Genomic DNA, 19,458 nt, shown 5'->3' with positions numbered 1-19,458 from the left:
CCAGTAGGCAAAGTAAGTACAGTGACTGCCCTAGTTTGTCAAACCTTGGACAGAGTAAGATGCTTCCACAATATCCTCCAAGTTCCAGGTCTTCCTTCAGTGCCCAGTTCAACTAACTCATCTTGCTGGAACTTAGAGTACATCTAACATCCCTAGAAAGGTGTTTCCTTGCAGTCATTTTTGCATAAGATCTGTACAATGACAATTCTAATGCCAAATGGTCAGCAGCAAAGCATCCAAAGGACCATCTAGTACCAATGTCACAAAAAGTCTTGTTAGACCTTCACTGGTGCCAAGATGTGGTCATATTAAGAATAGGCTTCACTAGGGTCATATTTTCTGGGCCTGTTCTTCTCAGATGCCTGAAGAGAGATGGGTTGCTTACATGCAAGGAATGTCTATATTGAGAAGATGGTCTGAGGAAGCAGCTGGGAACAAATTAATTTTCCATGAACTAAAGTTTTCCAAGGTTTCCAGGCCTTGGTATATTATTTTAACAGTTGTTACTGATACAGTAAATAGTTTTCCTATCACCTGTATAATAAAGTTTTAGGGAAAATGTTTGACAACTCAACCACAGTAGTGTACGTAAGCAGTTAAGGTAGCATAAAGTCCCTTGTCCTCATGCCAACTAGCAGTGGAGATATTTCTTAAGGCTGAGGAAAGACATGCACTGCTGCCCCAAGGGTTGTCCCAGGGAAGCACAGTGTCCTGGCAGATTCATAAATCAAAGAAACTAGGATCTAACAGAATGGTCCCTTCACCCTCAGGTATGCAGGGAAATATGAAACCTTTTAGCATACATTTTGTTGATATGTTTACTACCACCTCAACATTCAGCTTCCGGGTTACTGCTCAGTGCTTCTAGATTGTGAGCTTTGGCAACAGATGCCTATTTAGCTCCTTGAGGCAGCACTGACATGTATGCTTTTCATCCTTTCCCCTTGTCAGGTCAGTTCTGGACAAACTGGAAGGAAGCATCATTGAGTGTCACTATGACCATAATAGCACTATTTCCATTGTTTTCCCATAAATCGTCGACTTCTTCATTCACATACTTGGAGGTTATCACGTGATATCTCCTCCTTTAGGGGGTTAATGCCATCAGTACATCGTATGTGGTGCACTGTAGGCATTTCTTAAGGTTCTTTGCAATGTCCCTTCGGCCCCTAGCTGCAACCCCTGTCATTCCTTTTACTGTACCTACTTTCATGGTCTTTCTTCCATCTCTACTTTCCACCCTCTCCTGACAGTTGTTTCATAGTGCAACTATGAGGTTTTCCTCCTGTTGCACCCTTAAAATCTTTATACTCTCAGTTTCCATTTCAGCGTTGCATGGCCTTACTGGTCTCAGCAATTGGCCTATGGCCTAATTTTTTTATTTCCATTGTACTGATACCTCCTCAAGGTAGGTTGTGTAGTTGAGTATGCAGATGCTGTTGCCACCAAGAAAGATGTCAACAACCGGATTGTATCAGAGTGGTACACATTCATAGTATCCGGGACAGGATGAATCTTCCCTGATGCTATTCCCACAGTAGCTGTATTTTTTATGTACTTGAGAAGATCAAGGAAGCTATCTGTGTCTGCAAAAAAAAAAAAGGAAACAAATCAGCTTTGTCCCAGGTATTTGAAGACAGATATATATGTCCTTTTCTTCTCACATTGGTTTCTTGTGTCAACATTTTGACAAAGACTCCACATAGAAGTGTGAAACCTCCAGTGTAGGATTTAGCTCTGGTGCTGAAGAGTTTGTCAAGTAAGATTTATGAGCTAGTCAGTCTTTGTGAAGGATACAATGATGAAAACTGCATTCTCCTCACCCCAGCCTCGTTATGTAGGGAGAGCGTACTTCATGCAGTCTCAAGCCAAGTTTAACATTCCAAAAGCCGCCATACTATGAGTTTCTCATATATGTATGGATTCTGGGCCAAAATACACCATATACATTTGTGGTAAAAAGCTCTTCATCTTCAGCGTATTAACTAAAAACTTGCTTAATACCCTGTCAGAGCTCATAAGATATTACCTTGAGAGAGCCAAATCTTTTAGAGGGTTCACAGCTGTTTTTATCTGCAACATTAAGTGCGAAGTGTCAAAAAGTACATCCTTTAGGCTAAGAGGTTATTTTACAAGAGCCTGAGGTATCCATACTTGGGGTTAGGTGTCATGAAGTTAATGGAATTGCAACTTGCTTGTGTTTTAACTGAATGTGGACAGATGTCCCCTTCCACTTGTATTAAATTTTATTTGAGGAATCTTAATTGTAGTTTAATGGATTTTTTCATCCACATTCTTATTAGTCCAGCACACTACATAAAATACCTTGTAGCTATGGAAATGTTCTGATTTTGGGACTAGAGATTATGCTACGAGAGATTTAATTATAAAGTTTGTTCATGAAAAAATTAATTTTTATAAATTAATTTTTAAAAACTTGTGTTACTTGCAGAGTAGAGATATAATATTAATAGCATTTATTTCCTTTAACAGCAAAATATGGGTATGAATATGTGTACAGAAGTCTCCATGAGCGATTTGGTATGCGTATACATGTCAGCCGTTGGAAATATCGGATGTATGACACTGTACCTGAAATTCAAGATGCTCTAACTCCTGATGCTACTGAAACTTGGATACATGCATGTGATTGGAGGGTAAGGCTGAGAGATATTCATTTAACTTTGTTTTATCACAATCCCATTAATCATATACAGATATTGCTATTTTTGTGTGGATGTTGAAATTCCCATCACCGATTTGTACTGTATTGTTCAAGATTGGAAAGTCACCTGGGCTCTCAGTTACTGTTTGATTGCCAGGGATCAAGTTGTTACTCTTTCTAGGAATGCTTACTTCTGGTGGTTCGGCAATGTTATTTTCGTTCATCAGTTTTTAGTCTGGTTTTCATTTTGGTGTACTGATTGTGTGTTTTTATGTGGTTTGACTATCAATATAACTTTATTTAGTTTCTATGAATTTGTATTGCTGGTTGCCAATGTATGATGCCTTCCAGCTTTGGGTTACTGGGGGTTCCTTATTGTTTGCCTCCCGGGTTTTTGCATTAATTTCATATTATTTGTTGGACTGGGTGGTTCTGTGATACAGTGATTCATTTTCCTTGGATATTGGGTTATTAAGTATTAAAAGCAGAAACTCAGCACAAGTGAAATGTGTAGCAGGTGCTGAGCAAATGTATGTAATGTCACTAATCCTTGTTCAGAATGTCGTTCTTGGTCAGTGGATCAGTGGAAGAGGTTCTCCGAGAAGGGTCAACACAAGATGAAGCCGAAGACGCCAGGCTTGTTGGTTGCTTCTGCGTCTCCTTCTTCATCTTTTCAGCCTCCTCTTGAGGCTGCCCCTTCTTTTGATAGGCCAATTCCAGTTGCTTCGCCCTCTGTATTAGATTTTTCCCTATCGGGAGGGGTTTCGGGAGATTTTTTGTTTAACTATGGCTCTTCTTTCCCTTTGGGGAGCAGAGGGGGATCTCCATTTTTGTCCCTCTTTACAGCCTTTGGTGCGCAGAATGTGGCAAGTGTTTGGGCATCATTAGGCCTATCAGGAGTACCAACCTTGGATGGCTTGTTGCCTCGCTCCTTGGCTGTGTATCAGGAACTCAAGCATATGGTACCATCCATGCATCATTATGGGTCACCCCTTGTTCTGCTGACAGTGGTACTAACAGCCTTCTCATGTGATATGTCTGCTGTGGTGATGTCACAGCCAGTTCCCTCCTTGACGTTACCTTTGGCTTCGTCAACCTTAGGGATGACACAGCCTGCTGCTACTGTGACGTCGTCTACTGCGCTGTCTGTGGATTTCCTGGTCAAAGCAGTGTTGGAGAGACTGGATTCGATGATTAAGGAGAAATGTATTCATGCTTGTAAGAAGAGACATGAGTCTTCTGCATCTTCTTCTTCTTGTTGGTTTGTTATTTGAACAGATAACTCTTCAGCTCCAACTTATGCAGTAAACTTTGGTATTATATTGAAACCCAGAAGTCTGAACCTAAGTTATGCACATATCTAAGGTTCAGAGGTGTAGGTCTTCTTTCTTAGATTTCTCTTATACAAGAAGAATGACCAGGTGTGGCAAACCTCCAGTCGGTTAATGATACTTACCTCTCACCAGGAGTAAGTCAATCCTAATGTTAAGACCCGAGGTTTGTTTTGTGTATGAACAAATCACAAATTTTACAAATATTTTGTATTTTTCATAACTAACAAACCTGAAGTCTTAACATTTAAGGCTCACTTCTAACCTTCCCCTCTTGACAGTTTAACCTGGGTTGGAAGAATGCTAAGTCATGAGTCCCAGCTTGGGTCTGTGGTTGTTCCACCTACCTCATGAAAGAAGACAGATGCCACCAATTCCCTGCATATACAAGTCTATTAAATTTTTTACTGGTTCCAGCTGGCGCTAGAAGATTTATCCTAATGTTAAGACCGCAGGTTTGTTAGTCATGAAAAGTACAAAGTATCTTAAAAATGTATAATTTTTCCCCGTTGTATAGGCAGCTCAGTAGTCAGATATTGGCTTATTTCTTCAAATTAATATACTTTTACTTCAGTCTTCAACAAGTTTCATTGATATTCCACACTTGATAGGCCTAAACTTGTCCATGTGATGGAAATTTTTATTTTTCTTTTGTTTTAGTAGCTAAAAGGCTGGAATTTTGGCAAATTCTTCATACCTTACAAGTAAATGACATTTATTGAGAAAATGTTCATTTGAAGGTTATTGCCATAGCTCTTTTACCTTATTTCATTCAAGTAGAATAATTAATTCAGCTGACATGATTGAATATAATTTCTTGAAGGGCTCATTTGTTGTATTATCACCTATTGTGCATGCATGTGAGCACAGTAATAAATTATGATTTCATATAAGTAACTTAAAAAGTAATTACATAGCTGTTGTTTCTGACAAGTGTGGCAGCTTAAATTTTGAAGTTCACGGTAGTGCTCCTATTGTTTTAGCGTAGGTAAGTAGCCCCGCCCACTTTCGGGGAAGAATAGGTATAACACAGCTGAAGAGCTCAATTCATTTCTGCTGGTCAATGACTAAACTTCAGCAGTTGGAGCAGCTTGATTTGATTTTTCATAATCGGATGATTGTCTGATCGCCATTTTGGTGACGTATTCTTTATTTTGGTAGCCTTCACACTAATTATAGTTAGTGTAGGGTTTTTTAAACTTGACCCATTCTTTGATCAAGACATTTCTCTGATTTAGACATTTTTTCAAGGACAGTGTCTGACTAGTACTTCTAGTATTCAGTTTTGCATTAGATGCGGCAAAATTAGACTGCCGAAAACCTCGTACAATTCGCATACCATTTGTATTAATTGTAGTGGACAGAATTGCTCAGTTGATTTGACTTATGATGAATGTAGATGATTTGACTTATGATGAATGTAGGGACTGGGATCAGGTGAAATGAAAAGTTTCAAAGGCATATCTTGACAAACTTGAGGGAGACAGTAAGAAGGCAGCAGCTGCTAGAGCCGAAGCTAGGAATTTAGCTAGCCAAGTATCTTCTAAATCAGGTCCAATTTACCAGTTTTGTCTTCACCTGTAACTGCCTTTTCTCCCATAACCAGTCATCAGACTTTTCCATCTACTGCGTTACCTGGCTTCCATGCTTTGGACCCCAATGCCATTGCCAGTCTCGAAGCCAGTTTTGACCAGAAATTTGGTCTCATTGTGTATACTATGGCTCAATTAAGGGCATCTATTAAGGTCCTTATGGACAAAGTGAGTGTTAGTGACAAAGGTGCAAGTTCAGTGTCAGTGGAGGAGGTGGCTGCTCATCCCACCGACACTCCTAGACAAAGGTCCCTGTCAGACTCCCCAAAACCTGGGAGGAGGCATACTGGAAGTCCGAGGGATGTTGGTGGGTTTGCCTACGGGTAGTTGCCTCCTCAGTTGAGCCTGTTGTCCAGTCCCAGGTCCCAGCAAACAGCCATAGAAAAGGCATCCATAAGGATGTGCATGCATTGTCCTCTAGTGATACGGACTCCAGTGCAGACAATCGGCGCCGATAGTGCATTTTGGATGTTTCTCAGCCGTTGAAGAGGCACGTTTTAACTGCTGTCCAAGCTTCTCCGCTCACCTCTAAGAAGTGCAGGGAGCAGGAATGTAGTCCACAGCCTTCTTGTAGCTTCTGGGACAGTCCTGAGTTAGCAGGAATGTAGTCCACAGCCTTCTTGTAGCTTCTGGGACAGTCCTGAGCTCTTGTCTCCTAAGCTTCCTGTTGTGGAGCACCAGTATTAGGTGCCAAAGCACTCTTCCTGCTCTTGTAAGCACTCGTCGTCTTCTAAGCGCCCAGCAGTCTCCAAGCGCCCAGCACCAGTTTCCGAGTGCTCAGCGCCATCTGTCTGCTTGGCATCAGCTGTCAGGCACCCAGCACCACACTCCGGGCAACAGTCCCCTACCCTTCTGGTAGCTACATCGGTTTCGACTGCACCCAGGGTACGTGATCTTTCGTTGGAGCCTATTCAGTGCCAACTTAGTAGCATTTTGGGCCTTTTGCAGAAATATTCTGCTATGACACAGGAACCATCAGACTTGGCTCTTTGGATTCATCCAGCGATGAAGCTAATGACAAGGAACACTCCCACTACCTGCGCAGCTCTCGTCAAGTAGTTTCTGGTCAGTTTTCCGATGTTCTCCATACCAGTGGCCCCGACTTCTCCTGCATCAGCTTTTATGATGAGGAACCAGCCTGTTGAGTCTTCCAGGCTTCCCAAGATGGTTTTTCCTCTTCGTCAAGGGAAGCCTTGTCCGAGATGGAGGGTGGCTCTCGGAGAAAAGAGAGCTTGGCAAGGCTGTCTTCTTTGTCCCTCCCTCTGGCCTTTCTCCTAGGATTTCATGTTTTTCTACAGTGGAGGAAATAGCCTCAGATCTCCAAAAAAAATCCATGCAAGATCTCCTGGCTCAGTCAGCCGAGCATCCCAAGGAGTCAGTCTTGTTTGGCACTAAGACAGTCTCCCCTCTTCAACAACAGCCCTTTTGGGGCAGTAGAGCAAAATTCCAGTCTTTCCCTCGCTCGAATTTACATTCAGTCAGGCCGGTAAAGAAAACCTCCACTAGTGAGGATCCAGTCTTCCCTGTACCAGTGGGAGCCAGACTTCTCCATTTTTGGAGGAAATGGGAAGTCAGAGGAATAGAACCTTGGGTTTTGAAGGTTCTAAGAGAGGGCTACTCCGTCCTGTTCAGGGAGAAGCCTCCCTTGGTCTTGACGCCCAGCACAATGACAGCCTACTCCATAAGCTGAGAGAGGTTTTTGGCCCTGCCGGAAGAGGTCTCGTCCCTTCTCAAGTAGGAAACTGTATAGGTGGTCAAGGACATGAGCACACGAGGTTTTTACAACCATCTGTTTGTGGTCCCCAAGTCATCGCGGGGGCTGGAGACCTGTCCTCGACATCAGTGCCTTGAATTTCTTCGTTCAGAAAACGAAATTCAGAATGGAAATGAGCCAATCAACTGTCTCCCATCCATCAGGGTGATTGGATGGTATCCATTGATGTGCAGGATGCATACTTCCATGTCCCCGTACATCCAGACTCCAGGAAGTACCGGAGGTTTGTGTTCCAGGGCAGAGTCTTTCGGTTCCAGTCTCTCTACAACTCCTCAAGTTTTTACTCGTGTTCTCGCCCCTCTGGGGAAGTGGCTCCACTTCATAAGCATCAGTGTCTGCCTGTACTTAAATGATTGGCTTCTACGCTCTCCCTCAAGAGAAAAGTGCATGGAGGACCTACGATTGACCCTTCTCCTTGCCGGGGATCTGGGCTTACTAGTCAACCTACAAAAGTCACAGCTGAATCTGACTCAAACACTTCTTTATTTGGGGATGAGGGATTGACTCTAAGTTTTCGGGCTTTTCCATCCCCCAAAAGAGTTGGGTCATGTCTTCAGACAGTTCAAAGCTTCCTCTCTCTCCCATCCTGTTTGGCCAACCAGTGGATGAGTCGTCTAGGAACACTCTCGTCCATAGAGAAGTTCGTCCCCTTAGGAGGACTACATATGAGAGTGCCGCCAGTTGGAACAGGAAAGCTCATCCAGATTTGTTCATGTTTCCCATCACACCACAAATCAAGAATGACCTTCAGTGGTGGCTATCAGAAGGAAGACCTTTAGAAGGAAAGTCTCTCCTTCCTTTGAGCCCCAGCCTACCCTTATACTCAGACACATTGGATCTGGGTTGGGGAGCTCTTCTGGAGGACATGAAATTTTCCGGGACGTGGTCCCCAGAAGAGAGGGAACTTCACATCAATGTAAGGGAATTTGAAGGGAATTCATTTAGCCCTTAAATTATTTGCATCACTGACCTTCAACAAGACAGTAGCATTCCATTTGGGAAACACTACCACTCTGTCTTACATTAAGAATCAGGGAGGTACCCACTCCTTCTCCCTCTACGAAGTGGCAAAGGATCTCCTTCTATGGGCACAGAAGAATTGCACCAATATTGTTATGTGATTCATCCAGGGTAAGTTGAATGTTCTGGCGGATGAGCTGAGTCGCTGCAGACAGGTTCTACCAACGGAGTGGACACTGAATCCACAGGTATGCAATGATGCCTTCCAATGTTTTGTTCTACAGCCCTGGACCCCTTAGCATGGGCGACTGATGCCATGCTTCAGGATTGGTCGAACCTGGACGTGTATGCCTTCCCGCTGTTCAGCATGTCAGGGAGGTTTTAAACAAGTTTTCAACACACCGCAGTACTTCAGTGACCCTAGTAGCTCCGTTCTGGCCCCTAAAGGAGTGGTTCCCAGACCTTCTCAGGCTGCTAGTGGACTTCCCAAGACTTCTGCCACAGAGATCAACGTCTTTTCAAACAGCCACATTTCCATCGATTCCGCCAAGGACTATCTGCTCTTGCTCTGACAGGCTTGACTCGGGAGACTTGTCAGAGTGAAGGGCTTTTCAAAACCAGCTGCAGAGGCGATTGCAAATTGTAGACGTCAGTCTTTTTGTAGGGTCTACCAGGCCAAGTGGGCAGTCTTCCACAGGTGGTGTCAAAAACATAACGTCTCTTCTTCTAAAACTTCTGTAATGCAGATTGCAGATTTTCTGCTCTTTTTGAAGTGTTCTAGAGATTCAACTTTGTGTGCCATCAAAGAATACAGAGCCATGTTGGGTTCTGTTTAGACAGAGGCTTGGATCTGTCATCTGATCTAATTAAGTCCTTTGACACAACTTAAGCAAAAGAGGACAGACTCGATCTCCTGGAACCTGGATGTTGCCCTTAAATGGCTCTCGGGCCCTCCCTTTGAGCCCCTTGCTCCGTCTCTTTCAGAGATTTAACAAGGAAAACCCTTTTCCTCATTGCAGTGCCTACGGCCAAAAGAATCAGTGAGCTGCAGGCCGTAGATAAGAGAGTCAGATTCTCTCAAGGAGAGGTGGTGTGCTCATTTACGCTCAGCTTTCTGGCTAAGAACGAGACTCCTTCCAAGCCTTGGCCCTGTTTTTTCACCATTAAGAATTTGATGTACATTCTTGGACCAGAAGAAGAAGAGAGAGCTCTTTGCCCTCTAAGAGCTTTGAGATATTACCTGAATAGGACCGAGAGGATCAGAGGCCCCTCTAGCAACCTCTGGTGCTCTGTAAAGAATCCTTCTCGACCACTTTCCAAGAATGCATTGGCAATCTTCTTAAGAGACATTATCTCCTAGTCACACTTGAGAATTCAGGAGGATTTTTTACCTGCCCTTAAAGTTAAAGTCCACGAAATTAGAGTTGTTGCTACCTCGTTGGCTTTTAAACATAACTTGTCGCTGTCCGCAATTCTTCAGTCCACCTATTGGAGGTGTAAGTCAGTGTTTGTGACACATTATTTGCATGATGTGGGGACAGTGTTTGAAAGTTGCAGTACCCTTGGGCTGTTGTCAGTGGCTGGCATGTTTTGGGGGGACGAAGCATAGGAGTTATTCCTTCTATTCTCTATCTCTTCACCATGATATATGGTGTCGAGTCTCGAGGAGCCTGAGGGTACTGTGTACCTGGACTACCCACCAGTCTTTTGGGGGATGGGTAGTGGTTTTTATTTTATGTGTAGGCAACAGCGTTGTCTGGTTTGTTTCGTGGTACTGCGCCCAGGGCAACGGCATTATTGATACTTTGCTAGCGATCAGAATACTCCTTCTCTGCAAAGCTCCCACTTGCGTAGAGGCGCTCCACGGCTATACCGCCGCGCCACTACTGGTTGTGATGAGCACCAGCCAGAGGCAGTATCTTCCTGCTGTAGCTCTCTCACCAGGTGAGGTTACAGCAAGCATTTAACCAAAGCTAGCTACCTTTCTATTTCAAATTCATTATCCTTACTGAATGTTTTGAGTAGAATATGTCCTTGCATCCCACCTCCTGTCAATGTGGGATTCAGCTATATAATTACTTGGTAAGTTACTTATATGAAAATTATATTTTCATAATAAAATTAAGTTTCATATATACTTACCAAGTAATTACAGAATTGGAGCCCTCCCTCCTCACCTCTCATGGACATGGGCACAAATGAATTGAGCTCTTCAGCTGTGTTGTACCTATTCTTCCCCAGAAGTGGGCAGGCTTAGTTACCTTTGCTAAAACAATAGGAGTGTTTACTCGAATATAAAAATTTAAGCTGCCACGCTAGTTAGAAACTATTGCTATGTAAATATTTGGTAAGTATTTATGAAACTTAATTTTATTATGAAAATATTTTTTAAAACAGTAAAAAATTGATCCAACAGAAGTAATGACCTTGCGTGTCATCCACCAATTTACATCCTGCTGCATGCTAAAAATCTTTTAATGTATTAACCAGTCATTCATTTTAATGAATGTGCTGTTGTTTGTGAAGATGGTGAAAATTTCATCATTAGCTGTTTGTTTTCTGCTCTAGTGTAAAGAACAAACCATATTATGGCCTTACCCACTGATGAAGTCATGAGGAGTATAAGGCAGATGCTGACATGACTAGGCCCTGTAGAGAAAAGTAAGAATTTCAAAGATATAATGTAAAATTATTGCCACTGAGAGCTGTTACTGTATTTGATGGCCTTAAAGACCCCAGGACATATATGACCCCCATCTCCCTCTTTCAGTAGGGAATATTAAAAAAAAAATTGTGTTTACATGTAAGCTTATAATAATAGGGTGACTTCTCCAGGTTGATCGATTCCTCTCGTGGGTCTACCTTTGCTTCAACAAAGATCATGTTCAGTTCGATGGAGCTCTGACACCTTAAGAACTTGTTTATGGTGTTCGAAGTGTTTAGTTATCTCAATTGGCAGTGGGCTCTCTTCTCAGCCACTTTCAAAGATGAGTTTTTTCCATTGTGTAAAGTGAGAGCTCATGAAATTAGAGCTGTAACCACTTCATTGGCATTCATGCATAATTTGTCTCTCTCCTTGATATTGCAAGCGCTTTTTGGAAATGTAAGTCGTCTTTGCAACTCATTATTTGAAGGAAATTGAAACAGTTTACGATAATTGCAGTACAGTACATTGAGTCTGTTTTCGGTGGCTGGCATGGTGTTGGGGGGAAGAAGCATAGGAAGCACTCCTTCCTTCCTTTCTTTGCTTTGATTTGAGGTGTTTGAGTTTTTAAGGGAACCTGAGGGTACAGTGCACTGGAGTGCCCTTCAGTCCATCGTAGTTGGGCAGAGGTTTTAAACTTTTTATGATATGAGGTGAGGTTTATTTCATTGTCGTTTTTTTCTGCAATGCGCCCTGGGTAGGGGCAACATTACCTTTGTCAGCAGTTGGAATCATCCTTGCTACAAGTACCCACTAATACAGCAGGTGAGCCTCAGCTATACTGCGACGCCGCTATACGATAAGGAGAGCGCCAACAGAGGCAGTACTTTCCTGCAGCAGCTCCCTTATCAGGAAAGGAAACAGCAGGGATTTTTTAATGCTTACAATTCTTTCTATTCTCAAATTCATTACCGTTATTAATGTTTTGGGGTAGATTTGTTCATGCATCCCACCTCCTGTCAGTGTGGGAGTCAGCAGTGTAATTACTTGGTAAGTTACTTATATAATAATGACATTTTTATAATAAAAAAAAGTTTTATATATGCTCATCAAGTAATTACATGATTGGAACCGTACCTCCTCCCCTCACATGAACATTATGGCACAAACAAATTGAATACTTTTGCTAGTCGCTCCTCTCTTACCCTGAAAGTGGGCAGGGTTAGTCACCTAGCCAAACAAAATAGCGCGACTCTCAAATTTCAAAATTTTTAGCTGCCGGTTAGTAGAAACTATAGCAATGTAATTACTTGGTAAGTATATATAAAATTATTTTATTATAAAAATGTCATTTTTGTATTAGAATGTGATTATCAGTAAGTTAGTCTGTTAAGTGTTACTCATGATCAAGTTTTTGTTAAGCACAGTCAATGTGTAAGCCTATCCTGTAGGCTAGCTTGCATCTGTGTATACAGTAAACCCCCTGTATACACGGGTGATCCCCCCCCCCCCCCCGCGAATAGCTAAAACCAGGAAATACTTAGAACTCTTCTAAAAATACATAGAACTGCCTATTTTGATAGTTCAAACACACCCAAAACAAACTAAAAATGCTTATACAGGTATTATCCTACTTAAATAGGGTTGGGTTCCAAAAAAACCATCGTTTGTCGGAAAAAACATAAGAAATACCAAAATGTGTCTCGAACATAGCTTAGCCTACACTAGGATATTCGGTACCATGTATACATATATTGTAGCCTAGCCTACACTATAAAATATACACGGTTTAGTAATTATTGATATTAGCTAATTCTGGAGGTTCATGCAAAGTGACTTATGATAATTCAATACAAAGAGAAATTGAATAACAAACAAGAATTAGCTTAGCCTACACTATGGTATATTGTATACATACACGGTAGAGTAGCCTACATTATACACTAATCTGTATTCACATATCATATTATACAAACGTCAACATAACGAATATGCATCTTTTCCTTGGGTCTTTTAAAATGTTATGCCTTAATTCACTGTATCCAATAAATTGCGATCATAGCAATCAATGTCTTGGTTTGGAAATGTTTACACAGTGTTTATTTCGCCGCATTTAACTCGGTTCTGAGCAATTTTCTTGCTTCTAGTTAGCATAAATGAATCTCTAGAGTCAAGATACTTTATTTATAAGGTGCAAAGTTATTTTTCATTATACTAGGTGTTTTTAAGTCGAAATATAACTAAAATACGTCTTGTTGTGAAATTAATTTATCCATTATTTCCATTAATAGAGTGACAATGGCCATTTGGGAGGCGTTTGTTTTGTGTAAAAAATTCAAGATTCCGTTCGCTATTTACACTTGATTTCATCATAATACAAGCTTTACATATTGATTGTTTATTGGCATATAAATAGGAGTAATGTGTTCTTTCATGCCCAGTAGTTTTGATTAAAATACTTCCTCTCCCATTTTAATTACAATCGATAATTTACAGTATAGTCATTAGGAGCTTGAACATTGTGTTCTCAGCTTCATTATATTTCCTTGAGGATCTTTTATCCATACCAAATAAGGGTATACAGTGACCCCTCGTTTATCGCGGGAGATAGGTTCCAAGACCAGCCGCGATAATTGAAATTCCGCAAAGTACAAACAGCATATTTATTTATTTAATGAAGTAGCGACCTTGTATTTATTTCATTATTTACTATATACATATATATTTAAAGGCTTTTTAAACCCTCCCCAAACTCTTATAAACCTTTCCCACACTGTTATAAACACTTCCTATGCACTTAAACACTGTATTACTATTTTGATCTCCTATCACCGTAATATGCATAAAAAAAAGATCGTCCCATATTTGTAATGTTTACGTTCTGAGAATCAGCTGACTGAAGCTGCTCACTACTACCAAAAGAATTAGGAAAATAATTTTTTAGTTGCTAAAAGAAACAAATTTATCAATGAAATTATTTTTAATTTTGTACATAAAAGTTTATGATACAGTAATTCATATTTCATTGAGAGAGAGAGAGAGAGAGAACTGGTGTGTACAGTACAGTAGCTTGGGACGAGACTAAGTCTTGACTTGACAAGCTGGGGATGAGAGAGTATACAGTATCCTTGAGTTGCTTACGTATGAAATTCGGATTTTAATTATTTTTACAGTGATTAAAGATGAAACATCAACAGTGATAAGATATTCTCTTGTGTACCAATCACGTGCCTTGTCCGAGTGCCTGTGGGTATATACGAAGCTTCCAGTCCTTGCACGTCAGTCTCACAAGCCGTTCTTCTCGCGTAACATGATGAAACATCGCTGTTTTCCGCAATATGGCTGCCGATATGGCGGTACTTTTCAATTTTAATTTTTCTATGAATAGTTCTGAAAAATCCGCGATGCAGTGAAGCCGGCAAAGTTGAAGTGCGATGTGGCGAGGGATCACTATAATGTAAAAATATATCAGTCCTATTCTACTTAACATCATTTGTGCCATAATCCATGGTAATTGTTCATTACCGTACGATGGTTGAAATACCAGGTAAATGGCTGTTGTTATCTGATTTGGTTATAAGCAAAACAACAGTTTCTTGGTCGGTTGTTCATGGCTGTACGCATTTACGCAAGGGTGTAACGTTACTAACAATACTTTTATCATTTTCTTTTACTTTTTTAACTAGAAGATGGGATAAAGAGATGGAGGAAAAGTTGTCTATTGTAATTTGGTCTCTCACTGCCTGATTACGCTGCTGCCTGTGCCCGCGCGAAATTTAATATTTTATAAATAATATTGTCATACCGGTATTAATTGCTTACCCCATTGCATAATCAAATTATCGTAAGGTGAATTATTGTAACTCGAGCATTACCTGAGTATTTTAATAGTATTATCACAAAAAGTGCATTTAGTCATGAAAATGAGATGAAAATACAGTATTTAGTGAATATTTCTCAGTGAAAAATACCGCGAATGGGCGAATTTTCCGCAAATAATGGGTAGATACGTTCCAAAGGGAAATCTATGAATACATGAGTCCGTGAATCGTGAGACCGTGAATACGGGGTTTACTGTACGCTAATGAACCATACTAAAGAAAGATTCTCTCTCTCTCTCTCTCTCTCTCTCTCTCTCTCTCTCTCTCTCTCTCTCTCTCTCTTACAGTATTTTTATTGATAGTTGCATAATGCAGGGAGGCCCATTAGAGATGAAATTACCCCATCCCGAATCATGAGAACAAGATATAGGGAAAGAGCAGTATGTGAAATATCAAGAAGTGATGAGAATAAAACCCAGCTCCAACTTCAGATAAACTGATAATACCTTTGAACCTAGATCCTAGACTGACTAATAAGTAAATCATCCAAAGAAGGAAATGAAATTGACCTAATGGGAGTAGGTACGAAAGGAAATCAAATTCCACCTACCTTTAAGGGTAGCTGGTTAGTGTGGCTTTTCTTAGCATCATTCACTTCAGGGTGTGATGTCCCTGCCAACACGAGTTAGGGTAGAAGAGATTCTTTAGCCTTGGCAGGCAACTCTTCTATGGGAAGGACACTCCAGAATCAAACCAACGGGTAGAAGGGACCCTTTAGCATTGGTAGGCAACCCTTCTAAAAGATGGTTACTCTGAATACAAACATTGCTCTCCAACATTAGACTCTGCCACAGCCATTGTACTGTGGCCTTCCATGGGTTTGGGTTTGAGTTCCCTTGCCTGAGGGTACAATCAGGATTTTATCTTCCCTTTATTTTTCACTTTCCTGTTTTTTTGAAAAGTATGTAGGAACAGGCAAAAAAGTTGCTTGGTGGATTATCAGGAAAGTGCCTTCGTCTTTACCTAATCTTTTCCTTCTGAGTGTTTTATAATTTCTAAATCCATCCTGACTATCCTCCCCAAGTTGTCGTGGCAAACCTGGCAGATTTCTTATTTGCCTTACAAGTTGTACCGGCCCCACCTTGTCAACCAGTTGCTTCCGGCACTTTTTTCAGTGGCATATGGTAATATTTATGTATACTTTCAACAGAATTTTCATAAGTAATATAAATACTTTTGTTGTTTATTGTGTTGTTTTTTACAATGTTACTGTTGTTATGAATCTATTTATTTTGCTGCTGATTTAGTGTTAATTTTAATTCTTTTGGGAGACATTGAGCTGAACACTGGGCTTGCTACTCGTTACAGTAAGAGAAATTGCAAAGTACTTTACTCAAATATTTGAGGTTTAAGGTCAAATTTTCTTGATCCCCAGAGTTCTGCCCATGACTATGATTTGATATTTTGATCTCAGACTCTTGTAAGTAGTAAGAAGTCAAAGGTTGGGTTTTTAATCCCAGGGTTTGATGGTCCTGATTTATTTATAGTTGCAACATACCACGTGCACAAGGTATGGCTGTATACACTAAGTCTGGGCAGCCTATTTATCGTCAGCAGAATTTGGAGTGTACTTGCCATGAAGTTCTTTGTTTTTAAATTTTTAGCAAGTTCTACAACGTGTACGTATATGCTGTTTACCGCAATCCAAATATCAACAATTATATTTATGACTGTCTCTTGGAAAGGATTAGTATGGCTTGGTCTCAGGATTCAAAAATCTTCATTCGTTATTTGTAGAGACTGTAATGCAAAGCAGAGCGAGTGGCTAAATTCGAATTCCACAGATCAACTTGGCCGGTCAGCTCTCAAGTTTTGTGTATCCTCTGATTTTGTCCAGCTAATTGAGGAACCCACACATATTTCTGGTAATATATAAGTCATGTTCACAGATGTTCCAGCTATCTTCAAGTCCAAGCCTGTGAATATACAGTATAGGCAGTCCCTGGTTAACGGTGATCCGGTTTTATGGCGCTTGTCTAGCTCCAAAAGCAACTGGAGATTGGCGACCATTGTTGGACACATTGAGACTGAATGACTTTATGTGTCTGTCCCCATGCTTTGTTTTTCCAGCGTGGTTTTAGTTATTTCCAAATGAACAATCAGATGTTTTGGTGGACGTGCAGGAGACATATTTCTCATACCAGCACATACTCAATCACCCAAGTTCCTTCGAGGTATATTTACAGAGGAGGTATTGCTGTTCAAGGCACTTTGTTTGGGCTCGTGTACGGCACCTCTCTAAGTATTCACAGAGAATTTTTTGCCCATAGGTGGAAGGTGTCAATTTTTAGGAGCAAGAAATCTTTTCCACTAAGTCAGCTGGTTCAAGTTGGCCAACTTTTGGCAGTATGGTAAAGAATCTATTGCTTCTCCTGGCTCAGTCTTTGTGCAATATGATTTTCAGTCAACTTTCTTAACCCCTCCTCATTCTTATCTAGTGATGTAGCGATGATACTTGAATTTTCAGGCTTGTCTGTCAGAAGATGAATAAGCACTGGGGATTTTGTTAGAATAATCAGGCTCAGATACATTACAATCTCAGCATAAGAGATTACGACTTAAAGCTAACGTTCATTAAACTTGTAAGTAATCCAGGACCATTATTGTCACTAAGTTCTGTAGGAGGGACACTGAAACCAAGAGTTGACCATTTTATTCGTAAACCTACGTCCAGTTTTTTTCCCCTCTGTCGTGTAATGCGAAACGAAGAATTTTGACTAGTCTCATTACGCTTGCATATAACATAGAAGGGTCAACACTACAACTAGTAAAGCTTACTAGATGTCAGGGCAGTGGAAAGTCTATCAAAGATGTTTAGCAGCTTTATCCCTGGTCAGAAACAAAGTCATAGTGGAAAGATTGCTTCCTTGAGTGAAATGAACAATGTGATATTGGTTTGATAATTCATTCTAGTTAAGGACAATGTTTTTAGCGATTGAGGATTCAGAAGAACAAAACTACCTACAGAGTGGCCATTACATCTGCAAGTTTGACATTTGCTGTGGGATTAAAGGAGCACAAAAATGTAGACTTAATAACATGCAGATATACAGGAACAACCAGTCAATTACGACTCCTTTGAGGGCCCTCAGGATTGAGCAGTGGATGTGTTTCTTTAAATTTGACCTGATTCAGACTCACAGGCCTTTCCCCCCTCTAAGGAAGTACTGAGCAAATTTCATGTTCAAGAATTGCTCAGTGACTCCTGTGTAGAACCTTAGTAGCCTCAGAGCAAGTGATTTTCGAACTTTCTAGCTCTTTTGGTAGATGTATCTCTTATTTTTCCAATAAGGGAAAACCAACTCAGACTACAGAATTTCATGCACTTCCACAAACTTTTGCATCTCACACTTACCACTTGAAGATGCTCGACTGTCTCCTCCCAGTAGGGGATTTTCTAAGGAATCATGGGTTCTATCCTTAATCAAGTGGAGAACAACAGTGGCCTTGTGTCAGAAGCTCAGAAGCAGCGGTTTGCCTTTCAAGAGGGATTTTCAGCACCTTGTAGACATCAAAGTTTCTTTGCTTTCTTGGATGTAGCAAGACTTTTTCGCTGTCTACTTTCAAGATTATCGTTCCATAATTTCCTTGGTTTTGCATCGTGCCATTAGATCTGGTTGATGATCAACACCTTAAGGTTTTGAAATCAGTTGAGATGGAAGCTCCTTCAGTTCAGTACTGTATCAGTCTCTCTCTCTGGATTTAGACGCAGGTCAAAAGTTTATCTGCAGGTTTTTTGAGCCTCTGGAATGAGTTCCATTGAATTAGTTACTATGAAAACTGCTTTTATTTAGTACTATCAGTAGTTAAAAAGAGTAAATTTATTGCAAGCACTCTCCTTAAGGCTGTTTTAATGGAATGCTATTTTATCTTTTTGCATTATAGCTGAGAATGAGATTAAGGCTAACTTTTCAGAGAACTGTAAGAATTCCATTTAACCTCTGGTGGGGAAGAAAGGGAAACAATTCTCCGTCATGTTGGGGCAATTAAAACTTACCTAGATAGGTTAAGCCTGAAAGAGGTAGTTATCCTTTTATTTTGTGACTTTAGAACTTATAACATATGTGTCAAAGGTTAAGCCTGGAGGAATCAAAATTAACCTTTTATTTTGTGGTTTTAGAAACCTAGAATGTCTTTGTCAAAGGTTAAGCCTTGAAAGGCAAAGTTAACTTTTTATGTTGTGGTTTTAGAAAACCTAGATGTCCTTGTCAAGAGTTAAGCCTAGAAGAGGCAAAGTTAACCTTTTATTTTGTGGTTTTAGAAACCTAGAATGTCTTTGTCAAAGGTTAAGCTGGGAAAAGGCAAAGTTAATATTTTGTTTTGTGGTTTTAGAAAACCTAGATGTCTTTGTCTAAGGTTAAGCTTGGAAGTGGCAAAGTTAACCTTTTGGTTTTTGGTTTTAGAAAACTAGAATGTCTTTGTCAAGAACAAGAGGTTCTCTGTGACATATTTGATTGGACTAGTGCATGAGAACTAGCTCGATACCATTTACCTTTATTGAAGGTAAATATTTATAATGTGAGTGCTGTCACTACCTCATTTAGTTTGATGACAATTGTCACATGAGGATAGGTTTAATGTGGCTCAGTAGAAGTGCAATTTGGTTTTGTC

General features: G+C 40.5%; 1 protein-coding gene across 1 annotated transcript in view; it reads left to right on the top strand.

Moving 5' to 3' along the window:
• Nucleotides 1–19,458, top strand: part of LOC136850625 (protein artemis-like) — a 100,383-nt gene that overhangs the window by 40,410 nt on the left and 40,515 nt on the right. The window contains exon 4 of the mRNA XM_067124323.1: nt 2,494–2,657. Within this exon, the coding sequence (XP_066980424.1) occupies nt 2,494–2,657 (164 nt within the window). The remainder of the gene's footprint in view (nt 1–2,493; nt 2,658–19,458) is intronic.

This window comes from Macrobrachium rosenbergii, chromosome 22, assembly GCF_040412425.1.
Source record: "Macrobrachium rosenbergii isolate ZJJX-2024 chromosome 22, ASM4041242v1, whole genome shotgun sequence".
NCBI classification, from domain to species: Eukaryota; Metazoa; Arthropoda; class Malacostraca; order Decapoda; family Palaemonidae; genus Macrobrachium; species Macrobrachium rosenbergii.
The sequence above is the reverse complement of the archived record's forward strand: the minus strand, read 5'-3'. Positions and strand labels throughout refer to the sequence as shown.